The sequence below is a fragment of the Aythya ferina genome (assembly GCF_964211825.1).
Source record: "Aythya ferina genome assembly, chromosome: 13".
Taxonomy (NCBI): Eukaryota; Metazoa; Chordata; class Aves; order Anseriformes; family Anatidae; genus Aythya; species Aythya ferina.
The window spans coordinates 14247138-14272327 of record NC_140311.1 but is presented as its reverse complement, the minus strand read 5'-3'; the positions used below and the strand labels follow the sequence as shown (position 1 = coordinate 14272327).

Genomic DNA, 25190 nt, shown 5'->3' with positions numbered 1-25190 from the left:
GAAAAGTAGATCTTTAAACTTCTCAGAGTTGAGAAACATATATCAATTACTTTTAAGTCCTCGTCAAGCCTGGGGTGATCATTGCCCTCTAGACATTTTGTTTCTGTTTTCCTGTACATTCAGGAGCCGCCTTATTTGATTTTCTCGCTGCTTACAGAGCAGAATAAACCCGTGGAACTTCTTGCTATGCACTGTCATGACAATTAGGAGTTTGAAAAGATTAAAAAATGAATTAGCCAAGAATATGTATTGTAAAAATACCTGGGGCAAAAGTCTGCACATTTGAAGAATTTTGAAGTACATCTTGACATATCAGGGGTTACACACTTGGCCGTTGGGACTGAGGAGAAGATTCTTTTACAGGCAGATTGTCAACTAACAGCTTAGTGTCAGTTTTTCCATTGCAATAGTTAGTCTTAGCTTTCATTGTAGCTGGAGCAGATAGTGCCAGTGATACCCAGTTCAACAATTCCTTCAACTTTTATTTTTGAGTCACAGACTTTCTGGGCTGTAAAATGATTTGCTTGACAGAGAAGGAAGTATTATTGGCAGAAACTGAGCTTTTAACTCTCTGGCCTTCTGATGAGTGATGGATATCTTGTTGTTGGCAGGTAAAGTTGGACCTATTGCTCAGGAAGCATCTGTGATTCCTGCTGTTGAAAAGGAAACAAGACACTCTTCTAACCTGCCACTGACACCATGCAGCCCTGCTGAACCACCATGGCTATCCCTGGCCAAGAAGAAAGCCAAAGCATGGAGTGAAATGCCCCAGATTGTACAATAGCAAATTACACAAGCATCCTTCTTTGTATTGCCAATAGCTGTGTTAACTCCATTTAAATACTTCTTTACTGTGATATTTTTTGAAAAATAAGAGACTTAGAACTCTTGATCAGACTGTTGTATGTAAAAACACAGTGAAGAAATGCCATCTGGGGCATAATTTTGAAGTATTAGGAAGCTGAGCATTTTCTACTACCAACTACTAGGAAAACTTGATCAAAATGTTATATACTTACACGTTTGACTAAAAGACAGTGTTGTTCTAAGAGGACATGCTTCAGGCTTTTGAAACATTTCCCTTGCAAAATGTTTTTAAAGTTTCTATGAACGACCCAGTGTTTTGTGCAATGTAGCTTTGGCAAAGAAATTAACGTATGCTATAAAATAGACATGATGCTGTGCACTGACGCATCATGACTCACGGGCATTGATGTCATCACACTTGTGTGTAATGCTCTGGGATGGACAGTCTGACTTTGCTTCTGATTGTTAATGGACTTATCTTGTGATAGCTGTAGGATCGAAGCAGCACTATGAGTTGGAGTAATTTTGGCTTTCGTGTGGTTTGAAATCACAGAGCTGTGGGTCTTGTGCTTTGCTCAGTGATGCCTGCTGGACTGGCCCAGAGCCACTTACCTCCTTTTCTCTCTCATGTGCTAGAAAACCACCACCCTCCAGCACACACTCCGTTTTTGGTTATACCTTTGGAAATGTGGGATAATTTGAGTATTCCAAACAACAACAACAAAAACTCCTTCCCTTAATTATGGTGAATAGTGTTTTATTGTGGTTTATTTTTTTGTGAGATTCATCAGCAAATTGTCTCTCTCTTAAAGAGTGTTTTATTGATGGGAACGATTTGCTACCTAGAAAGATGGCACCTTGTTTTCAACAAATGCCACTCCATTCTTCGTGTTCATGTGGCTGTGTGTTTGATGTTAGTTATAAAGGGGGCATCCACTTCCCTGCTTGCATCATCATGCTTTAACTGGTAGCTCAACATCAGTCTGAAAATGACAGAAGTTTTGCTATTGGTTTTGAAGGGAGTAGGTGCTTGAAAAAGAAACTTTATAAAATGATGTTAGTAGTTTAAATGGCAATGGCACTTACTGGTCCTTTTCATTTTTTGCAACATTGCACATTTATAAAGTGGTTTTTGTTTACAGTCAATTCAAAATTTGAAGGCTGACTTGGCTAATGGACACTTTTCAGCTGGAAAGTCAGCAGGTATTCTTAAGGAAAAAGCTATCTGTTGATAGGATTAATTGCAAAACAAAAAATTTGGTTTCAGATCAGCTCATTTGAAAGACTTCAATCTTCCAGTCTTGTCCAGGATTTATATATGTAGATCTTGACATCTGAAAGCAGTATTAATTTGGAGCTAGACTGTGAAACTTTTTTTTTACTTAGGTGAAAACTCACTTACCCAAGTAGGCTCACTGAAACTATAGATCCTGCTTATTTTGTACTAGCACAAAGAAGAGTAAGAGTTTCACAACTGGTTTGGTAATCCAGGCCTATTTTACTACTTGCTTTTCTCTATTTTAAGAAGCATATCTTCTCTTGCAAAGATCTGAAACATTTGTATTTCTCTGAAAATTTTGAGCGTAATGTAAATGACCATACTCAGCTTTGATTCCTGAAGTTTTGTACAGCTGACATCCCATCAGAAGCTTACTTACCCTGTGTAAAATACACACATTTCTCTATTCAGCAAACTCTTCTCTTTTTGTTAATGTGGACTGTGATCCTTCACCTAAAGTACTGCATATGATACTAGAAACTCTTTCCCTGTGTTTGCTTTTGATCTTAATATTGTTTCTTACTTGTTTGGTATGTATATATGTTTTTATAAGGAATGGAAGTTCCTAGTCTTGAAGGAACTGCTTTTGTATTGCATTCTCCTTTTTAGTTTACTATTCAATGTAGTTGTCCGTGATAGTGATGTAATTCCTGGGAAGAGAAGAGCGATAGATAGCCCTCACTGATTAAGGAAAAAATAAAAAAGAGGTATTTGGACAATATAGACTTTCTGTATGGATATACTGCATAGATTTTGTCTTTGGATGATTTTGTGTGGCCTAGGACTGATCAACACAGCTATTCAGGCTAATGTACTCTCCTAAATCTAGCTATTTAAAAGTTGGAAACATCACAGAGCTGATGGCTTTCCTTTTGTTTGTGAGTTGCTGCTCCTTCAGTTGATGGTTGGCTCGAAGGCTAGCACTCCTCTAGGCACAGAAAACCTTGTAAATGCTCATCTGAATGTGTTTTGGAATTACTCGCCAGCTGCTGTAAGACATCTTAATGCCACTTTAAAAAAGAAGAAAAGCACATGAGAACCATGTGATGCTGCATTTGGTATTTACTTGCCTTCTGGATTTCTGGAGGTAATGTATTCAAGTTTCTGTCTGCAACTGAGGACGAAAAGCATGTAGATGAAAAAATCAAAACAAAGTCTCATATATCACGAGTTTAGAAGATGGTTTTAGAGGATAAGCATTGAAACATCAGTGATATATTGCTGCATTTATAAAAGCTGGTAGCCGTATTAGTGAGACTTTGATTTCCCATTGGCCACGTGTAGCTTTTAGGTGCTCGATGAGTGCAAATAACTAAAGCTCCTACTGAATGATTAAAAAAAAAAATCATGTTTATTTCCAGACACTGTCACTATTCTGTCTTTGAAAATAAGCAGGCTTTGAAGTAATTGGCAAGACACTGCCAACAATGTAATTGTGAAGTTTTATGGCTCAGGGTATTTAGTGAAGGATCTAGAAAGCTGTCCCTTGAGATTCCCTCTGTGTGGTACCAAAACCAGGTTTTCAGCTGACTTAATTTGGTGCTTGTGTGTGACAGCAGAGGGTGCTAGTGCTATCCCCAAGGAGTACAGAAAGCTTCTGAGTGTTATAGAAAGCAGAATTCACTGTGCACTTATAAGTACACTATTACAATAAGGAGAATGGAGGCTTTTATGAAGGCAGAGAAGAGGGGTCTGAGAGAGAGGCATATTTTTGTTGATGATATAATGGAGTTTTTGGAGTATAAAGTATGGAAAAATATGTTACCTTGTTGTTACAAGAAGGCTCTGAGAATTGGTGACAGCTATGGGGAAAAGTAGCTTGCATGGTGAATTCAGTTTTGCTGTGGGGCCATGCAGGAAAATAAGTGAACATGTCCAAACAGGGCATTGCAGATTGGAATTTTAATTCTGCTGCTTAGAACAACTGCTGCCTGGCTAGAGGTTGATCTTCATCCCAGCCAGATGTAGAATCTGATGATTTTACAGGAGAGATTAGAGAGACAGCAATTTGGCATGCACCTAGCTGGAGATTATGGAGGTTCCTCTTGCTGTAACGAGCTATAAAGACTTGGGAAAAAGCGAATCTGTTGCATTATTATCCAGCTGTGAATCTACTTACAATTAGCTGGGCTTGAGAGGGAATGAATCAGTTTAAAAAGGAAAAAGACTCAAAAATCTCCAAGGCTACACACGTCGTCTCTAGCACAACTCTGACATTTTCATTAACAGAATGTGGTGTACACATCTCCTTAAATATACCCAAAGAATAAAAGAAAGCCTAAAGTTAACATATAATTGAGGAGCCAATACTCATTTCAATTAACATAATTAGAAGAAAGTGCTTGGAATAGTGAAGAATGACCCATGCTGAAAACACTAAATACTAGCCCTTTTCATGTTAGAAAGTTTGGACAGAGAGGGCCTCCCTAAGCAGCATTACATTGTCTTTTTAAGTGTTGTGATTTGAAATATTAAATCTATTTTATCTAAGTCTATTACAGCATAAGTAATTCCTGAGTTTGTCCCGCTTGCTCAGCTAAGTGCTTTTGAGATCAATACAGAAAAGACATTAGCCTGTGAAAATACTTTGTCCTTTAGAGCTGTTACTGGAAGGTGATACATCTGAAGGGTATTAGTAATCAGTGATGTGATTAGCAGTCTTAAAAAGAAAGACACATCCATCATTGTCTTTTCCTCTAGTGTGTGATAGCCTACCTACATTCATATTAGAGGCTTACCTTGGTTTGACAATAATACCTCATCAACTGTCACCAAAATGTCAGTGATTACCATGTGAAACCTCTCACATTTAGGGAATCTGAGCATTTTTATTACTATTATTATTATTTTTAGGATTCTGGCCTTGATTTCTTGCTTGCTATAGTGGCTTCTTGTGTCTTCTATGCTGTCCAGAAGTATTGCACCCAAAGTGTCAAGATTTATTCCAAGCTGTTGCTGTTGTTACGGTCTGGGTTAGTTTATACAGCAGAGGTTGAGTGAAACCTCTGTTTTTTCACTGAGAATGTTTTTTAACATATCTTATGGAAGTAGGCCAATGAAATAAACTGCAAATTCTGAACCTGGAGCACAAAACAGTGCATCTGCTAGGAACAGAAAAGGTCACTCAGATATTTCAAGCTGGATGAATGAAGGGGCATAGCTGGATGAAGGTGAATGACTAGGGAAGAATGACAGTTCAACTCGAGAAACAAGAGGCGCAGAGTGGGAAGCTCTAATTCAAAGTACTCCTGCACAGTGGGGTGTGTATTAGCCTAAGGAAGGGTATCAGAAGGGGGCTTTATTTGGAAGGTCTTTATCCATCTGTTCCCCCTGTGCATGAGGAATCAGGACAATAAGATCTTGTAAATGAATGGAAATGCATCAGAGATGCCCACTGCCATGGACAGGTCTTTTTCTTCTTCCATTGGACACAATCTGCACATTTCCACGTTAGTTGGTCCAGGAGGTAATGCTTTGTTACCAGACCTCTTTCCATTTTCTGAGCCACATGAAGTAGGTGAGCACTTCGCACTGCACATCAAAGCATGTTGTGACCTGCTGGTGGAGCCCACAGCAGCGCAGCCCTTTAAATAGAACTGCTGTATGACCTGTGTTAAAAATGCAGCTTCTCAGAAGTGAGCTAAGCCAAAGTTTAGCAGCTTCTCCCGACTGAGGGGCAGATTATTGACTACAGAAACTGTGAGATGCTATTATTATTCCTATTGTACTAGGAGGGATTTAAAAATAAGCTATTTTAATAGCTGGTTTTTTTTTAGAAGCAGTTAAGAAAAATCTACCGGCAGTTTGTGTAAACAGGATTATTAACTGTAGATTCTTATTCTGATCTATAAAGCAAGATAATCACTAAACAACAAGCAGGGATGGAATGGCTGAAGATGTGTAGTGTTTCATTGACATAGTATTGTATGAAACAGAGATGAAAAAGCAGAAAGAAGGAACTGATGTAAACAATCAAAATACAAAGGTTATTTCATACCTGAAACTCTCATTCCAGCCTTTCCTCTCTCTGCCTCAGAATAGGTCCATTAAAAAAACATAGCTTCTCTCTCTAAATAGTTTTACTTTTAATTTGTGAGATCAGAAACACTTCTTACGTAACTTGTTTTTTATTCAGCCATATTTTACAGGAATCTAATGAAGAGCTAACAAGTCCAAGATTGCATACCTAACAATACCAGCAATGCTGCCTTGTTTAAAGATCACTTTAACCTACTTTTTAAAGCAATTTAAGTTAACGCTCCATTATATTTTCTCAGTTATACCATTCTGGCCTCCAAATCAGTTTTGATTTACAGGTATTTTTCCAACACAGTAGGGTGAGGCTGAGTGTTTTAAAATTAGAAGCTTTCCACATTTCTCAGGAATACATTTCTGTGGCATTGAGGTAACTTTTTCCAAATTACACAATAAGGTCATTGTAGCAACTGCAGCAATGTATGGAAAAGGGTCTAAGTCCCAGGGGCCGTGTTGTGTTTCCATAGACTTCAAACTACTCGCAGCAGCCTTCCCTGACGATGTCGTTGGCACCATGAGAGCTAGCAAGGCAGGAGGAGATGTTGCTGGCTGGCTTCTTGCGAGTGCGTCATTCCTGCTGTCCTAAATGCCAGCTCTGTCACTGGTGACGTGGGCAAATGAAGCAAAGTGACACTGTGAGAAGCAGAGGAGGGGAGATGTGCCCCCCAAAGGGTCAGCATTTTACCAAGTCTATGTGTGGGGTGAAATAACTTCACTGGACTTGGCGAGCTGTGAAAGCATGTTTTATTCATACAGGAGTAAATAAAGTGACTTTTCTGTCACAGCTAGATGTACAAATTAATGTATCTCTACATAAAATTAGAGCTTTGTTTTAGACACAACCAGTGTTTACTCAGTTTGGCTCTCAAATCATATGTGTTACAAAGAAGAGGGAAATACACGACCTGTTTTAGTAGAGCATTTCAATTGATAAAGATAGCTCTCCTCAAAGATGAGCGACCTGGTCCATATTTGCATGAAAGAAGATCAGAGGTTCATTTTGTGCTTTCCATTTTGATGGAACAATAGGTTACATAAGCATTCTTAGTGTTACGATCCCTAATGAAAATAAGTGTCTCCTTGCTTCACGTTGTTTATAAAATAAGGGATTTGACTGTGAAGAAGCACTACGTACTGTGACAGAACAATCAATAGGAATATTTACATTGCATATAAAATGCTAGGAGTATCAACATCAAGTTTTGCTTGCTATTTGTTTAATAGTTTCAGAGCGTGACTTGCTACCAAAGCCCAGATTCTGTGGCATGGATCAGTGTGGGCATGTTGACAGGTTAACTTCAGGTCTAGTCCTGTTCTTGACTGGCTACAGTGAAAGTTTTTATTTTCCTGCTCCTTGACTTTCCTTAAAAGCTTGGACTGCAAACTTCCTGCCTCCATCTGCAAAATTCTGGGTGAGCTGGGATCTTGTATCACAGACCTTTGCTCTGTATCATTTTGCAGGAACCCCTGGGAAGGGCACGTCTCTGTGCTGTACATCACCCTTCTGACGTTCGTGTCGTGGTCTGTTGTGACAAAATGTCATGTTGCAACCTCGAGTCCAACCGCCCTTAGGTTGGGTGTTGCCACGTGGGAAATTGAGGCTGGTAACCAGGTCAGTGTGGCTGGGATCAGCCTAAAGCCTGCAGGAGACGTGTTTGGTTTGCATTTGCTGGGTGTGAAGGTCTTCACTTAATCCTGGGTAGTGCGGTACCACCAGCCAGTGTTATGTGAAGGACCTGGTGATGGCAATCGGAAGTTCCAAACAAGTGCAATTGCCCTGAAGCCAAGTTTAATAAGATGTCTTGGAGGGTCCTTTAACCCAAAATGAGCAGTAGCTGCTCCACGCAGCATGCTTGCCTCCACGCCAACAGGCGCACTGCTCTACAGTACGTGTTGCTTTACTTCCAGACGCAAGCTCCCCGCTGCAGGATGGCAAAGAAATGTTTGTACAGCTTTAGCTAGGGGCTCTGTGAACGGGCTGCTGCCAGTAATTGTCCAGATGAGATCTCTGGTGCCTTGCATATGTTCCATTAATACAGCTTAGTGGTTTTCCTCCAGCACAGGTGGCATTATGGCTGCGTACCACTGATTTGACCGGGTGCATTCGGTTCACAGGTAGCAACAGTCCTGTTTGCAGCTCCACCAAAGGCCCTGGAGTTAACAGTGGACGTGCCATTTCTTGATGCTGGCTTATATTTTTTTCCAACCTTTTTCATACAGATTTCTCTCTGGAGGCACAGATCAAAACTCAGGTGATGTAGCCAATCTGCCACAACTAATTAATTTTTGGAGCATAGCAGGGGGAGCTGGGATGGAGCAGCGTGTGCCTGGAGCGCTCCCCGTGCAGACCTCCCGGCCGGGCTCAGCGGCTCGGCTTCCTGCAGGCGCTCTGCGGGCGGCTGCCGTCTCGCAGGCACAGAGCCTCAACTTTTATTTACTCTTCCCCTGGTGCTTCCCTTGCTGTGCTGATGCAACCGAGGCCATTGCATAATAGCCTGGTCCTTAAAATGAATTTCTCATGGCTTCTACCATGTGAAAGGAGCCGAGCCAGCGGTGCTGGCAGTGTGCAGAGCCAAGGCCGCTGGAACATCTGATTTCTTTGCCTTTATAAGCAGCTTGTCAGCCTTCCCTTTCAGTCTGATAAAGAGAATTTTAGAAACACACACACACAGCCTCTTTTGTGTTGACTGAGCAGATAAAACCAATGATTTTCCCAGACAGAACTGGTGTTTTTGCTATACTTTTGCATTTGTTTTTATTAACAGTATGGGTCTCTAACCACAGCACTGCAGCAAAGAGTTTTTCTTCCTGGGAGTGACTTAAGCAAGAACAGACTTTATGCAATTTTCCAAGGAAATGTAAAATAACAAGAAGGATTTCAATGCTAAGTGGCACTTCGGGCTTTCTTTCAAATCTCAGGAACAACTCTTAGTCAGGAACAAATCTACTAAAGCCAATGGAATTAGTTTGGTCTAAATAAGAGTATAATTGGGCTTTTTTGTTTCTGCGTTGCTCAAAAATAAGTCTCAGTAAATAACTCAGGGTCAGATCTTCTGCTTATGCCAGAACTATGCTGAACTGGGGAGAAATTGTCCCAAATTCACCCTGTCTGGCAGTTTGCAATGAAAAAATGGTTGAACAAACCTATCTGTGTTTCCTAGGTAGCCCCTCCAGAACTTGACTTGTAATTAATAGCTGTTTCTTACTAAAATACTTCTTCTTATTGGCCTCTCTGAGTTCCTTGATGTCACTGCAGACACTTCTTCCACTGAACTTTCACAAGGTGGGAGATTTCACAGGCTGACCACAGCTTGCTCTGCTCATGTCCAGAGCTGCGTGGGTGAGTTGGCACCAGACTGGGTGTCACCAAATGTCACCTGTCGTATGGCATTGCTGATGTGCCACAGTGCCTATGGTGTAGTGTCTTTTTGGTTAGAGCTGGCTGATGTCCACCTGACTCGGAGGGAAAGCAGGACAAATTTGCATCTCCCTGCAAAGCACAGCCTAGGCATTTCCACAGTCATTCACACCATTGCCTTCCTTTATGTTTTCATTGATAGTGGACCCGAGATAGAAAGTTAGATTTTAACCTAAATTTAAAGTTCTCCAGAGTTTAACAAGTATATGAATCAGAGTTTTTTTTTCCGTGGGTTGTGGAACTGTAAATCAGATGTAATGCTCTGGTCCAGATCCAGATCTGAGTTTCCTCAAAGTTTGGGAATATTTGAAGGTTTTTTGTTCTTGTTCTTAAACCCCTGTCATTTTCTGGTTCTTATAAACAATGTTCAGTTTGAAGCTAGGCTGTTAATACACAGCCCAGTAGCACAGTAGCAGTTACTATCAGTGCACAATCATAAATATTTCTACTAATAGCCCAAGCCTGACATTCTGACTTTAATTAATCTGATTATGTTTAATAATAAATTGTAGTAACCTATAAACATATTTTTAACTGGTGAAGCTGCTAATCAGTTTTGCAGATCAGTTTTGTAGTCGTTCAGTGAGATGATAGGGATTTACCTTGCTGCAAGGCAATATTAATCCCTGGCTAAAAAGATGACTATATTTCTGCGATCATCAAACTAATCTGAATTTTTTCTTTCTTTCCTTTTTTTTTTTTCTTTTTTTTTTTTTTTTTCAGTACACTGAAGTAGATCGTTACTGGTTCAGAAGAAATTCATTTATGGGAAACGATTCATCTACCACATGAAAACTGGTGTTGAGGTAGGCCTTCTTTTATTTTGGTTTCCTGAGATCTTTGGCTTGGTTTATTAACAGCTGTATACTTAAAGCACATTAAGGATAGCTAAAGTGAGGGATGTGACCATTTATTATTGTAGCAGAAGTAGCAAAGTGCCTGTGTGTCTAAAGCTGCATTTCTGAAGTGCCAAATTTGTCTAGCTAGGAAGGGATGAAAATAAGAAGCCAGTTTTCCTTCTGGCTTCCCTGAGGAGTGGATGTGTTTTGGTTCCAGAGAAGGCAGGGAGTAGACAAACAGCTTTTGCCTTGCTTTTAGGTGACATGCCACTCTAACCCGATACCTTATTAAATTTGCCATGGATATTTCTTGGGTCATAAAAGGGGGCTGCATATTTGCTTCCCAGCATTGGCTTTCAGTAGAAGCATGTCCAGCATCTTTTCTGCTCCTTTGATGTTGCGAGACATGCAGGTCCGCGCAGGACTTGTGGACCTTCAGCTTTCACCAGTGGGAAATGATGGTCTTGCATTGAGTGCCCTTCCTGAGCTGTCCCCGATGCAGCTGGCCTCTGCAGAATGATCCCAGTGTAAAGTTTCCTCAAAGGATTGAGGGAAGAAGTTGGTCTCTGGCACTGAAGTACCTTTTTTCTTTTAGACATCTCAGTGTATGAGTGAAGAAAGTAATCTGATTAGCACATTTGCTAGAGAGTTGAACCTATGGGAAGGTGAAAATATTAATAAAAGATAGAGTTGATTTATACTCAAACTGGCCTTTGGATTTGCAGTATACACTGTAAGAACATGCTTATATAACCTCCATTTCTATTCATAAAGGTTTATGTGGGTCTATATTGAATTATGCATTTAAAATTAATCCACTGAGGCAGCCCACTGAGATGCCACTTCTCATTTAGTAACTGCATTAAGGACTTTGCTTCATTTAGAAATTGTGAGAAGCTTGCTTTGTGCTGTGGAGAGGAATTGGCCTGCCAGATTCAAACTGGCTATTATAGGGGGTTTAAAACAACCACCTCTCTGTCTGTCTCTTTTGGCATTACCAGTAAAACTCTGTTCTCGACTTGTGTGACCCGAATCATGTAGCTTGGCTGAACTTGACAAACCCAACTGACTTGTATCAGATTCTTAGAGATTAATGAAGATTTTCTTCAGGGGTTGGGAACATCTGATTCTGTACTTACAAGGCTGCGAGGACTTGGAATGAACAGATGTACAAATTAGTATTTTATACCAGCAGCTGTAATTCAAGTTTATTAGATGTCTTGTGTAGTTTTCCAGCTCGCCAGATGTTGCGGAAGGGTCAAGATCTCTTCTAGATGTTTGCACAGATTTGGTTCTAAGAAATCTGAGGCTCTTAGCTCTTCTCTGTGTTCTCCAAAGTACAATTCTACTTCTAAACTGACTGCAAAATGGCACTGTGAGGCTCTGTGCTGTGGCTGAATTAAACTTCTTCAGCTTAAAAATGAAGCATATCAGTTCTGCAGATTCACACTGTGATCTAAAATACAGACTGTGATCTCTACATGACCTGTTTTATTCATCAACAAAAGTGACTTGGGACTGACTGCCTTTACTGACTCTGGGCAAACCGTTTGTCTTCCTATTCTGATATTTTTTGTTATTGTTTTTATTATTCAGATAGTGTTTTTTGACATTATTAAAAAAAAAAAAAGGGAGAAAAAAAAAGAGGCAAACTGAAAGACTTGTTAGGGATTTATCTTATATTTCTCATTCTGCGAATTGTGCTCCTATTGCTAAAGTATTCAAGTGTCTCCTGAGTATCTAAGTTAAATTTGCAAATGCTGAAATTGAAGAAGTTTGCTCTCGTATAGAGTTGCACACCTTCTCTTCTGTATTTCCTTCTGAATTTGTCCCCCCTCCCTTGTACTTTGTGCTGTCCTCTCTGTATTGAAGCCATTCCAGAGCCACATAGGAAGCTCACCTCCTCTGCGTGTTTGTGTGCATGTGCACGCTGGGTGACTTGTCTGGCAGCTTCACATTTGAAAGGGTGTGGTAGAAATCTCAATAAAATAGTTAAAGATCAGCCACCTGGTTCAAAACTTATCAGAGCTGATGTGCAGGCAGTGTAATTTTATAACTGAAGCTTCCCTAGAAAACGAGTCCAAAAGTATAAATGGTTGGGTTGTAAGAAGAACATTCATTTATGCATTGTCACTCCATTTACAATCTGCAAACAGAACAACTTGTTTGGTTTACTTCTTTGTTTTTGTGTGAGAGAATTAATGTGTGATTTACTAGAGGGAAGCTAAGTTGAAGGAAAGGATTTTTATGTAAGTACAGAAAGTGCTTAGTCCTCCGATCATTTTTATCTGCTAAGGGATTAAATGCTGTAGTCTAGATCCAGTTGCTATAAAAATTGTCTCTTGCATGTATGACTGTGCTGGGTTTGATGAGAGTTTCACTGCTGCAGGGTGGCATGCAGCCAGTCCCAGAGAGCACTTGGACTGTTGGGGTAGATGCTTCAAATGAGATTTGGTAGGTAGGGTAAATAGCATTTATATATAATGACCTTATTTTACAATAGGCTTGTCTTTACCAGGTCTGCAACAAAATTAAAGCTTGGATCCTCAGCATTATTTAGGTGCCTTGGTAATTTAATGGAGACCTGGGTGTCTGAATATTTGGGGATCTGAAGTTAAATTAGAAAACAATGAACATTTTGAGGAAAAAAAAATGTCAATGATTAAAATAGATCAGAAGGATTTTTTTTTAAAGTCTCACCATTTTAAGGACCTGTCAGAGCTTTATTTGTGTTTAGATTAACAGTAAATAAGAGCATAAAATTAAATGTTCAGTTTAATATGTGAAAAGCAACTGGTTGCATAACTGTCGAGTTATGAAACCTATATTTTTGTCCTCTGCATCCTGAACATCTGTGGCCTATATTTAATTGCAGTTTTCATCTTCAATTTGAAGAAACAATGTTTAGCCTGAAGACAAAAGTGATCTGTATAGTGAAATCAGCTAAAGAGTGTGGTTGAGTCTCACTTGCTAACAAAAAAGGCATTTTTTATGTGTGTTCTAATTTAGAAGTGGTATTCATTTGATAGTTTAAATACAGCTAAGAATACTCTAGTGTTTGAGCAATCTGAAGAATGAGAGTATTAAAGACAGAGGGACTGTAACTTAAGAGGAACAGGTGCATAAGAACAGACATGTGGGGCCATATTGTGCTATCAATTTTTAAGCAGAAATCCGTGCTGATTCCAACAGGGAGTCATTGTGCTGAAATATTGATGAAAGGATATGATACGGCCCATGGGCAGGAAATAATGAAATAGGAAAAGTAAAGCAAGCCAGCAGAAGTAGAGAAAGCAATCCAAAATGCAGAACCAAGAGGTATGAGTGACTTCAGAGGTAACATTCCTGAAAAATCTGGAGAGTGATGTGGACAGGTTATATGTAGGCTGGCAATGAGATATATCTCATCACCTTTCACGCAGCACTGCATGCAGCCAGATAGCTTCAGCCCATGTTTGCAACTACAATCTGCATTTTGCAGTTGGTCCATGTAATTGACTAGATGAGATTCCTCTTTCAGTCAACCTTAATTTTTCAAGACTTGTAATTCAGATCCAAATGCTAATCTGCATTTGTGACTCAGAAGTCTCTAACTGGCAACTTTATTATAGAGGAAAAAGATGGAGCCTTAATGTAGAAACAGGAAGGTGAGGTTTGAAGAATATGCATCAGAGTCTGTTGAAATACTGGGAGTCAAAAACCCTTGAGATACTTCCATTCAGTTTGTTTCCACTTCACTGTAGCTGTTAAGACATATTCAGGGCTCAATAGACTTCTTAGCCCATGTCTGAGTTAGAAATCAAGATGTCTGCAAATGTACCCTGATGAAAACAAAGCAAGTTACCCAGTTCTAGTTTCAAAACAAATTCTGTTGTTTGAAGTACGTCTTAGATGGGGTTCCCAGGTACAACCTTGATGAGGTATCTTGTGGTATAACTACAGCTTGCTCCAAGCACAATGTGATTTATTGCCACAGAGATAAGGAATTCCAAATCTCCAATTTCTGCCAGCACATCTTAGGAAATACATGGGTGGTCTGTCTTTCAAGGCTAGGCCATTAAGTAATGAATGGTTGTTCTTCTCTATGGCATTAAAGATCTTAATCAACTAGATATTCCAGTTCACTGACAATGGAACTATTTCCATCTACTATTAAAACATAGTTTCTACCACATAGCTTCTACCACTTCTCTGCCAGAGATATTTTGAGTATTTTATTTTGAGAAGTCTCTAACACACTGCCATTCATTTCCTCGTGTTGGACGTGTGGATTAAAAAGAATACAAGGCAGGAACCACCAAAACAGAAAACGTCAACAATACAGATATGCTTATGCACTTCCCTTGCTTAAAGAGAATGTTCTAAGATGCAAATTTTATAATTTTCTGAAATAGGGAGAACATTTAAAGAGCATCCATGGATTAGTCTGATGAAGTTTGTTCTGTAAATTGCTTGAAAAGAAAACAGACTCTTCCTAGGTATTGCAACAAATTGTTCCCAGCACTTCAGCTTAATACACTAAATGAAAATGCAGAGGAAGCAACACAATATTGGATGAACCTGTTTCAGAACATTGGCTCGGGCCACAAAGCAAGTAATTAACAAGCTGAATGAAGCATTTAAGCCCACGCCTTATCATTTATGTAACTAACCTTTGAGTTTTGGACGCACTGGTATGCTGCAGTGAAGCCTACACAGTGTTTCTTTTATGTGTGTGTATTGAGCAAATGGGAAATGCATACCCTGCCATTTGTTTTTCACATTTTCAGCACTTATCAGAGTTCTCTGCCTGAGTGATCTTATATTGCAAAAATGTACGCCTCTTGGTCCTTTTTTCTGTAGTGCAGTATGAATCTAGATGAGTTTCAGACTTGTTGTGTAGGGGGGATATATTCTACTTTTAAGGGTGCTCGTGAGCTTGTTTAAAGCACGATTGGTGGCACTAAAAAGGAATTAATCGAATGCCACTTTTCACCAGAGAAGTGAGCAGCAAAAAGAGTGACAGGGGATTGATTCTGCAGACTCCCTGTTTATGGAGCCAGCCTTCACAAACAGCTTGAAAACAAAGCAGGAATGCTGTAAGCCGATGTCATCTGATTGGGGGGGTCTGAAAAGAAGGAGCTTCCATTCCTATAACACATCTGTTTTTCCCATCCTGAAAAACGTTGGGCATATGAGGAGCACTGAGGCAGCTGATGACAACATTAGCTTCCTATAGAGCAACTAATACTTAATAGTGGAGCGTAGCATCACCTCTACACTCGGGGAATGAGTCATTTTGCTTACTAATTCTCCTGCTTTCATCTCTCCCTCCTGTTCTTTCCCCCATTGCTGTATAACCAGACTTATTTGGAACCCTTGTAAGACAAACACCATGTCTCCTTGGCGGGAGGGAAATAAAATAGCATACTTAACATGGTTATATAACACTGCTACTCATGCCTAAAATGAGGTCATTTTGATTAATATATTTATCTGGCGTGCAGCTGTAACAGGAGAAATAATTGTGATTAAAAGAGAACCGTTTTATTTATTCTCTTTGCACTACAGCATTCAGGTTTGTAATTAATATCCCAAACTTGATGGGAGCTATTTGTTAGTTAATGTGATAATTTGTGCCCGTGGGCTATGTCCTAGCCCTCCAAACCTTGGAAAACCTTCACAGTGCTGAAACACAACTTCCTTTCTCTCTTCTTTTCTCTCTAAGAAATATGGTAAGAATTCCTCAGTAATTGTATTTATTAGAAGTAATGCAGTAGACTACATAGAATCAGGTAAAAAAGATGTGGGAGAAACAGACGAAGGTGCTATAAGCTGTCAGGGAAATAGAGAGGTTAAGGTTAGTGTGATAAAAACAATGAAATTAAAATGTGAGGTTCTTTGAAGTTGAAGATGTTTCTGGGTGATAAAGTAACAGGACAAGGGAGGAGTGATAAAGCCAGTTACTGTGGGCTGGGAGAAAGAGCTGAGCAGCATGCTGCAAATGGCTCTAATATAATCTGTTGGGCTCATAGAACTGGTAGGCTTTGCTTTTGGAATACAAGTAGATGTATTTTTTCTTTTGGGATGTTGAATTGCCATTCTTCAAAGTTCTGACGCATCCGGTTCTATTTCGGTTTGATGACTCCTAACTAGACACGTTAGGCGGCTGCTGCTCAGAAAGCCAGCATTTAAAAACACTGTTTTTCTCTTCCACTCTTTCTGGCAAAAAGCTCGTTATTCAAGTGCTTTCTCTAACCTTTAGTTACCCTGGTTGCATAACTGGAAAGCAGCATCCCACCATGCACTTCTGTGACCCAGTTGTGCCTTTCCAGTAGTGACTTTATGAGTTATGAAAGGTGTGTCTGCCAAACTGCTACAGAAACATTTACTCTACTGACCCTGATTTCCTAAATATTATATAGCCATCATTCACTAAGGAACGAAAAACAGTGTAAAGCATTGAAAAGAAAAATAATTCAGCAATGTTGAAAATCCTTCTGTATGTTCTTTAGCCTTGACAGAGCTCAGGCTTCTCATTGATAAGAATACTTGTAGAAACCACTTTTAAATCATTAATGCTTCAGTAATCTTTCAAAATGAATTTCAGATGGTACGTTCAGTACTAATAGTCACAGTACAAATCATTGAGTCATCCACAGAAGAGACTGAATAACAATTGCTTTGTTGAACTAACTTACAGCCTAAATTGTGATGTTCAGAATTCAGAGTTTCGAGGTCGTCTGCAGACCTGCTAAAATCCTTTCACGTTATCGTGTCACTTATTACCACGTTTTCTACAGATGATAAAGCCTCCATGTGGATAAGACTGAACTACTAATATAATACATAGAGAAAACCATTTATTACTAATTTTACTTTTACAAAATCTTTCTGTAGCTCATAGAAAACACAAAAAAGCCATGTGCTTGATTTTCTTTTCCATCACATAATACAGCATAAGTCAGTTATATAAATAAACTCACTTACATAAATAGCTTAATTCTCCTTTCATTTTATGGCATTATAAACCAATAGCAGATCTACTGAAACAAAAGATGTTATGCTGGCATGAAACTGGTATTGACAGCATACTCAGGCTTTTATTATATAGATTCTTTCAGCCAGTCACTTCTATTGTAACCTGAAAGCCATCCTATCAGAAGATGTAAACTGTTTGGTATGTGGCGGCTGAGGGCTAGTCTTCATAGCAAATCTCGCTCTTTACGTCAGTGCTCTGGTTTTCAGGTAGCCTCTGTGTATTAATTTTTGGCATCAATATACAGCTTATCTTAATGTTAGTTAAAAATACAGCATGTCTGGTAAAGAAGGCCTGATGACCTAGTTTGCTAGCAAGCATGACTTAATCTGTTCTATTGCGTAGTTTCTGGGGAACTTGGTATTATTAACTGCTGATAAAAAAATCTGCTCAGCTTGAAAATCAGGAATAATATATATTAAAAACAACAACAAACAAGCCCAGCCCTATGATAGTTTACTAACAGTTTCCATTCCTCCTTCAACTGTATGTGTGGCCAAGAGGGTGACACATAGCAGACCTTATTGTTTTTTTTATTATTATTATTCTGGTTAGGATGGACTAAGGACCAGTTAGTCTACAACTGATATGGCAGAGGCTAGAGGTGTTAAATAAATAGTTGTTAAATTAAGGAGTCAGCTACCTCACTTGCAGATAAAGATGTTGCAGTACTTTAACTCATAGATAACTGCAGCACATTAATAGATGTTCCAGGATTTTGTTGCATCTCATTAACAGAATAAAAAGCATGTTACAGCTGAATGCCAGAATTTTCAAAGCTGTGGCAGATAACAGCCAGGAGCTATCACATAGCATGCCCTTCACTTTGCTCAGCCTGCCACAGTCCTGATCCAAGCCCCAGTGAATGCAGGTTATTGTGTTATGAAATAAACTGGGAAGCAGAGGCTAACTGGAGTAAGTAATTTCCCTTCAACTGCTTTAGAGGATAGAGATCATTAGCACTTCTTAGTGATCATTTTAATGTGAAACATTATGTAAGCATAGCTGACTTTAGAATAATTCAAAAGTCATTTGAATAAATCTGTGTAGATACAGCATTACAAAATGGGAACACAGTGAACAAGTAGTTGGAAAATAGCTTTGCTACCCTTTGTTTTAAATTTTTCTGCTTTAAGCTACAACTAAAAACATTTCTGAACTGTGCATTAAAACCCATTCTTAATTAAAGCCTCCAAACCCGAAATTGAGAATTAAAAGGAATAGATCCTACACGTTCCCAAACAAACCTTCCGTTTTGACTATTTGCTATTTCCTGATGGAAAAGCACTTCAACCAAAACAGTTCCTCTACTCAGATTCAAATTTATGTTGTTAAAGAAAACAGCAGTGTTGACATAATTAGTTTTTGGCTTACTATATATGGTGTTTAGACTATGCCCTGGATTCTAAAATAAATGAAGGACCTGAGCAAGCTTACATAAGAGACCAGCAAGCCCAGCTGTGGTAGTGTAAGTGGCAGGGACTTATTCAGTGTATAACAACCGTGCCACAGCTCCCATCTTGCTTAAATGACAAAGTAAAGGAGCAGTCCACATGTGTTTTAAAGGAACAGTCTGTATGTGTTTACCTTATAAAAAAAATCAGGCAACGTTTCCACAGTTTTAGTAGAATAAAATATGAAGTTCCTCTCAGTGATAGTTCTATGAATAAAACTACACTTTTTGCTTTTTCTGTAAAATTGAGGACTTAAAAAACCCTATGAAACTTCTGGTTAAGGGGTCCTCACTGAATGTAGTGCTTTCACATAGCTTAGAAAGCAGCTAGGGCTCTTTCCTGGCTGAGACTGTAAATGAAAAGTTAGCCTGGTTATTGCTTCAAATCACAGACAATGAAGCAACTCACTGTGAAGCAAACAGTATGTGAAAGGTACCACAGTCCAGAGAAGCAAACGTAGTGCTGAAAGCCAGGCCCTTGTCAGTTCCTATCATTCCTACTTTTCTACAAAGAAGGAAAAATGCTCTTGCTGTTCTTCACAAATGAGGTTTGGGCAACTAACTTCCTTTCTGGGAGTTAGTTCCTTCACATCAAATTTTGTTGTGTGACTGTAGGATCTAAGATTTGTTCTTTATTCCTTTTTCTAAAATACCGGAAAAAGCAGCTCACATGTCATGTTTGTTACCAGGTGTAGTTCTTTGTTATGCAAGCCAAAGAGTAAAGAACACAAAAAGTTTAATTAGCAAACAACTCTCCACACAGACTTTGTTGGTACAAGGTAGTTATATGTACATCTACAGACACATACAGGTTCTTTGGACTATGATTTTTAAAAAATATATTTTATATGACAATGTGAACAAATCTGGAAAAAAACAAAGTACTTCAACCTTATGTAGAGGTAGCTGAACAGTACTCTGTTCAGTGATATGAGCATAATAACTTAAGTTTCAGTTCAAGTTCATTACAGTGCACAAAAGGATGTTTTACAAACAAATGGAATATACAAGTCCACAAAGAACTTATTTAAAATGGCTTGATAGATATATTTCTGGCACTCTTGTAACCACATAGCTTGATGGAATTAAATTGGACAAGTATATGGTGCCAAATTAAGACATCTTACACAGAGTCTCTTCCTCCTCATTTTTGTACTTCTCCCATCCCTCACCAGGGAATTATAGAAGCTATTACATTGTTTTTGCTACACTTCTGCTCTGTAAACCTTTGTTCTGCAAATTTAAAGATTTAAAGGTGCATATGTGTATATTTATAAAATATATGGCTATGACTCTCTTAAAAAGATCAAGAATGGCAATAACAGAATACAGGCACTTCTATGTGAGGGTTACTTTAGACCTTATGAAACTCCATCATTAGTAAGCACTTCACATGACACCTGGATGAGGAAGTCAATGTACTAGTTCAGTTTTTCTTAAGTATTATCCCTCATTTTAATCCTGACTAGGCAGTTCAGTTTGTACCCAGACAATATTTACTTAGCAAAATATTTCAGAACAGTGACTATGCTATAGTAACTATCACCTTTTTGTAGCTCTAAGACTTTCATTGATTTACTGGGCTTTGGAGTAAACTCCAGATCAGATCTTAAACTATTTGCTGTATCAGTTACAGGCTAGGATGTGAAGTAGACAAAATAACTGACCTCAACCCCTGCTTAGCCTTCAGCTAATGAAGAACTCAGGGGACTGGAGAGCACTACCCAGAAAGCATACAGTTCTAGTGGGGTTTTGATGCATCAAAAACCCTGTAGTTAATTTACATTTGTTTTTAAATAAGTTCGTGAACATGTCCTCCATTTCTAAACACTGTGTTTAAGTACAACTGTCTGTCACTAGTTTAAACACCAGTAAAACTTCAGCACCAACCAGAAATCATTAAAAAAAACATCTAAAACAAGACTTAATTTTACAAAGCTTTTTCTACAGCTCAAACTAAGCCAGACCTGCTACATCCAAATCCCCGACTTTTTTTTTTTTTTTATTAATTAAAATAATCTTTGGATTAAGAAATCCATGGTTCAGGTGTTTTCAGGTGTTCTGGTTGCAAGCAGTCATACAGGACGGAAGCATAGGCCAAGCACTAGGTCAGCCATTCAGTATGACAGCTTCTATCTGTTATTGCTACAAGCCAATGGAAGAGAAAATATATGAAATTTTTTTTTACAATTAACACTAGAATGTCAATTAGATTTAGCATGATAATGGTCTAACACACAGGTGATACACCATTTTATCATGTTATTAATACTACCAAACTACTTTCTATAACTGTGCGAGTTCACTGGCAGAGTTGATGTTTTTCCTGACTAATCCAGTCCTGCCTCCAGTTTACTTTCCACAGTTACGCAAGCCAAGATAATAGCTATTTTGATAGAAGCAATTCCCCATAAGTTATTACTACACAAAGCAACATAATTCACTATAAATGTTAGAAGTTTGTCTATGTATGGGAATGAAAAATGACTGTAATTTCTTCCCCCTCAAGTCATCTGTTTTTATTTAGAAGCTATCTGTATGTACAGATATTTGGAAAGGTGATACAGCCAGCCTTGGTTACTTATTTTAATCTGTTTTGTTAAATACTTCATCTATGGAAGGGTGAGAAGATTTCAGATGAACACAACTATCTCTCTCAAATGCAAATCTGAAGCTTTCACAGTCTCCAGGTGTTTGAATGGTATACCATGATATTCATGAGGACACTGGCACTTAGTTTGTTCTATTAGTGGCTTTCCTCTCCATCAGATTTTTTATTTTTTATTTTTTTAAAAAGGGGGACTCATCAATTTTCTATGTGAATTGAAGAACTTTTGTTGGTTGTAGTAAACCCAACTCACTAATCAAGGGTCAGGGGAAGATACCTTCTCTGAAGGACTAGGAAGAAGCCTTTGCATTACTTATGACCTCACAACAAAAAATAATCAATACTTCTAGCCACAGAGGAAAAGTAACTTTATGAAGTGCTTTTAAAAAAAAAAAAAAAAAGAGTGGTTGAGACAAAGTAAATACCTAGAACATAGTAAGAAGCATAAATAAAATATTCCCCCATTAAATTTGATCAATGCAATTTCTATTATTGAAGAGAAGGTATTTTAAAATCTGATCATCTGTTTACTTATGCATGTAATAAATGTTGAAGTTACATCCTTGTACTGATTACTACAACTAAAAAAGTCACCCATACTGTGGCATAACTAAAGATTTTTTTAAACCTCATTACTTAAACAACCATCTGAACTCACTGAAGAGTGAGGCTACTCCTTGTCCAGCTTTTACTGGACAGCTTTTTTTTTTTTAGGAAACTTGTTTCTCACATTTTCCTTTTTTTTTTTTTTTTTTTTAAACCTCTGAGGGAATTTGCAGACTACCCATTAATCTAGGATGTGTGGTCACAGAGCAGTCCCAGACAGAACGGTACTGTACATGTACTGATGAACTTCCTTGATGTACTTGATCTGTTGTCCATATGCAGGTCAACTGTATGCATCGTATGCAGTATTTCCAGTGTTTCCAGGCTGCACCAAATACACTGGGTGTTCACAATGCAGTGCATCTATACGCAAATTTCTAATTAGAGAATTGACAGCTGTACTCAAATCTAGTAAAGACAGACAATATTTGCTTATAAAATCAAGGATCCTTTCCTTGGCAATTTCTGAATTAACAAAATAAGCAGAATATGAGTATGCAGAAGATGTAGCGTGCAGGAAAAAAACCGTAAGATCGGTGAGAAAACAGTAAAATAGATATTTAAGGTCCTTTTCTCACAGATATGAGGAACTAAGTGCCAGCTTATTTCTTTGGGAGCAACGTGGGCTCCTTGTTATGCATTAATACATAATAGTTTAAGGAAGAATTATATTTAATGCAGCTTCATTTCCAAACAAGTAGGAGTCACTTTGACTCACGAAGACAAATGCTATAGCAGGTCTCAGCCACCATACACTTGTTATTGTTCAGAACATGTATGTATTTCTATACATTGTTCACAGAGAAGCATGTAAAGTACCACCTACAGAAGACGTCAGAAGTGCAGCAATCTAGCAGTATGGAAACAAGTTGTAGCGTTTCTAGAGTAGCTAAATGCAAACACAGAATACATCTTCCATTTGCATCACAAGGCTGAAATGTGTTTGTCTTCCATTCTTTCTTTGGTACCCTTATGGAAAAGTCCTATAGAATTTAACAAGAGGGGGGACAAAATTTTATGGAAAGTTAACAGTACAGAAATTACTCTTAACAGATATTTCTGATGAAATAATGACGGGGAAAACACAAACATTAAATTCTACTGCATTTTTCCATAAAGGCATGGAATGGCAATTGGTGCTATTGTGGGATAAAATAAGGAAATTCGTAGCATTCCGCAACAGTTTCAGGGTTTTGTTTTGTTTCTTTTTGCCACTGAAAACAGTAACTAGGAATAAAAGGCCCTGTTCTGCTCACACTGAAATCAATGAAAGTCAAAGTGAGCCCCATTGAAGTAAGATCAGTCCCAGAAAGTGGTAGGCAGAAATCAAGAAAGCCAAAATATACCAACTGTTGATTAAAGCAACAACAAAAGAACAAAACAAAACACCTAAGTTACTGCAATTCTCATTTTTGCCCTGTTTTTACCTGCTTTACAGCTAGAAGTGATCACCCAAAAATGCACTTGTTTTCCTTAGGGGTTAAGTTAAGCTACTATTTAACAACACTGGCCAATCTCTGTTAAGAGAAATGCAGTGGCTGGGTAGAGATTTGAAGCTAACAGAAACCTGAAGATTGGGGTGAAATAAATAAATAGCATTTATTACATTTTCCTTCTCACGTGATACAAACTGCCCTCTGAGTCCTGTGGTTCAAATTAACCCTCCCTCCACCCACATACACACTCCAAAACCAAGTCCCAAACACTTAGAAAAAAATAAAGCTTATCTCAACAGTAACAAGAGTATTTGTAAAAAAGATGTGTCGTATCCTACAATGAAATGATACCAATCCTTCCAGTTTCATTTTTAGGAGTAGCCACTGAGTGTGGCTCACTCTTTAGCAGTTGTTTGTAGCCATCATCCTTTCTTGCAAAGAAGGGTTCAGATGTAAATTCAACTAAGTTATTCCCCATTCTGTGCAATATTAGGGGATGGAACCTTCTGTCACCCAATTTCCACTGCCATCAGCTGATCAATGCCTTGATTTAGTCAAGCACTTGCACACTCATGCTTAATGTTAAGTATGTCCTTGACTGCTTTGTGATATCAGGGACCTAGCTGCAAGCATAGGATCAAGCTCCAACAACTGTGCATGAATTATCTCAGAATCTGTGTATACAAAGACTTCATGGCAGGCTGTTTCAGGAGAAAAAAACCTTCGGCTACAGTAGAACTGGGGACAAGTAGAAAAACATTCAAAGTACTTGAACACAAGTATCTGAAAAATGATCAAAGCAGTTTTTTGTGCACTGCCAGAATCATAATTTTCCCCCCAGTTGTACATACAGGGTAAAAACACTAAATAAATAGAGCAGCTTACGTTCCTTTAGAGAATGAACACATAAATAATACACACTTTGAAACAAAAAAATCATAGTGCAAAAATAAATTATCAAACGGAAGTTGTGAACATTATTATACACAATGCTATATAAAACCTGAACCATTGGAAAAGACTTAGCAGTTCACTGAAATAATGCATAAACATTATTAATTCTGCTTCACATTAAGCTGCAGTTTATCCTTTATCCACTACAAAAAATAAAAATAAAAATAAATTAAAAACCTCTTAAGCTTTTTAAAAGGTTTATGGCAAACAAGATCACTTTTTGTTCTATCACATTTGTTATTAATTTAGCAGTGCAGTGATTGAATAATCATCTCAGAGTTCCAAATGGAAACTACTGAAGTATCCATAAACATCCCTTGATCTTTATAACTCATTTTCTTTGAAATTCAGGCTTGAAACATCCTGACACTTAAATCTGTAAGACATTATTGCAGTTAGATGAAGTTACAAGAAATACTCTACAGTCAAGTACTGTGGGAGACTTCACAGCTCTCCTCACCATCACCGTGATCTTGTACGAGACATGAATGTAAGGACACGTCTGATGCCATTCAAGCGGTCTTTGAGGGATTTCATGGCAAGGAAAGGGAGCTGAGCTCTGTTCTCAAGTGGAAGGACAGCTAGGACCCACCAGCACCATGCTGGCCCATTAGGATTAGCCTGCAGCAAGGGGAACAAAACAGAAGTTAGGAAACATGTATGTGGTATGGGCTTGGTTTTGAACATTTTTCTTTGAAAACACAGCATCTAGCAAGCAGATTATGTCATTGCCAGCC

The 25190-nt window shown here is 38.5% G+C and overlaps 2 protein-coding genes across 10 annotated transcripts in view; one reads left to right on the top strand and one right to left on the bottom strand.

Moving 5' to 3' along the window:
- Positions 1-25190, top strand: part of KIAA1210 — a 105679-nt gene that overhangs the window by 58057 nt on the left and 22432 nt on the right. For 6 of the 8 annotated variants that reach the window (XM_084534765.1, XM_084534770.1, XM_084534766.1 and 3 more), the window contains one exon: positions 612-2940. In XM_084534765.1, the coding sequence (XP_084390891.1) occupies positions 612-784 (173 nt within the window). In that variant the 3' untranslated portion in view covers positions 785-2940. Of the gene's footprint in view, positions 1-611; positions 2941-10262; positions 10346-10637; positions 23726-25190 lie in introns of those variants that run through there. The other 2 variants (XR_014697625.1, XR_014697624.1) reach the window with 2 other exon arrangements.
- The window catches only part of LONRF3 (LON peptidase N-terminal domain and ring finger 3), a 15835-nt gene continuing 14282 nt past the window's right edge, over positions 23638-25190 (bottom strand). For both annotated transcript variants that reach the window (XM_084534776.1, XM_084534775.1), the window contains one exon: positions 23638-25074. In XM_084534776.1, the coding sequence (XP_084390902.1) occupies positions 24916-25074 (159 nt within the window). In that variant the 3' untranslated portion in view covers positions 23638-24915. The remainder of the gene's footprint in view (positions 25075-25190) is intronic.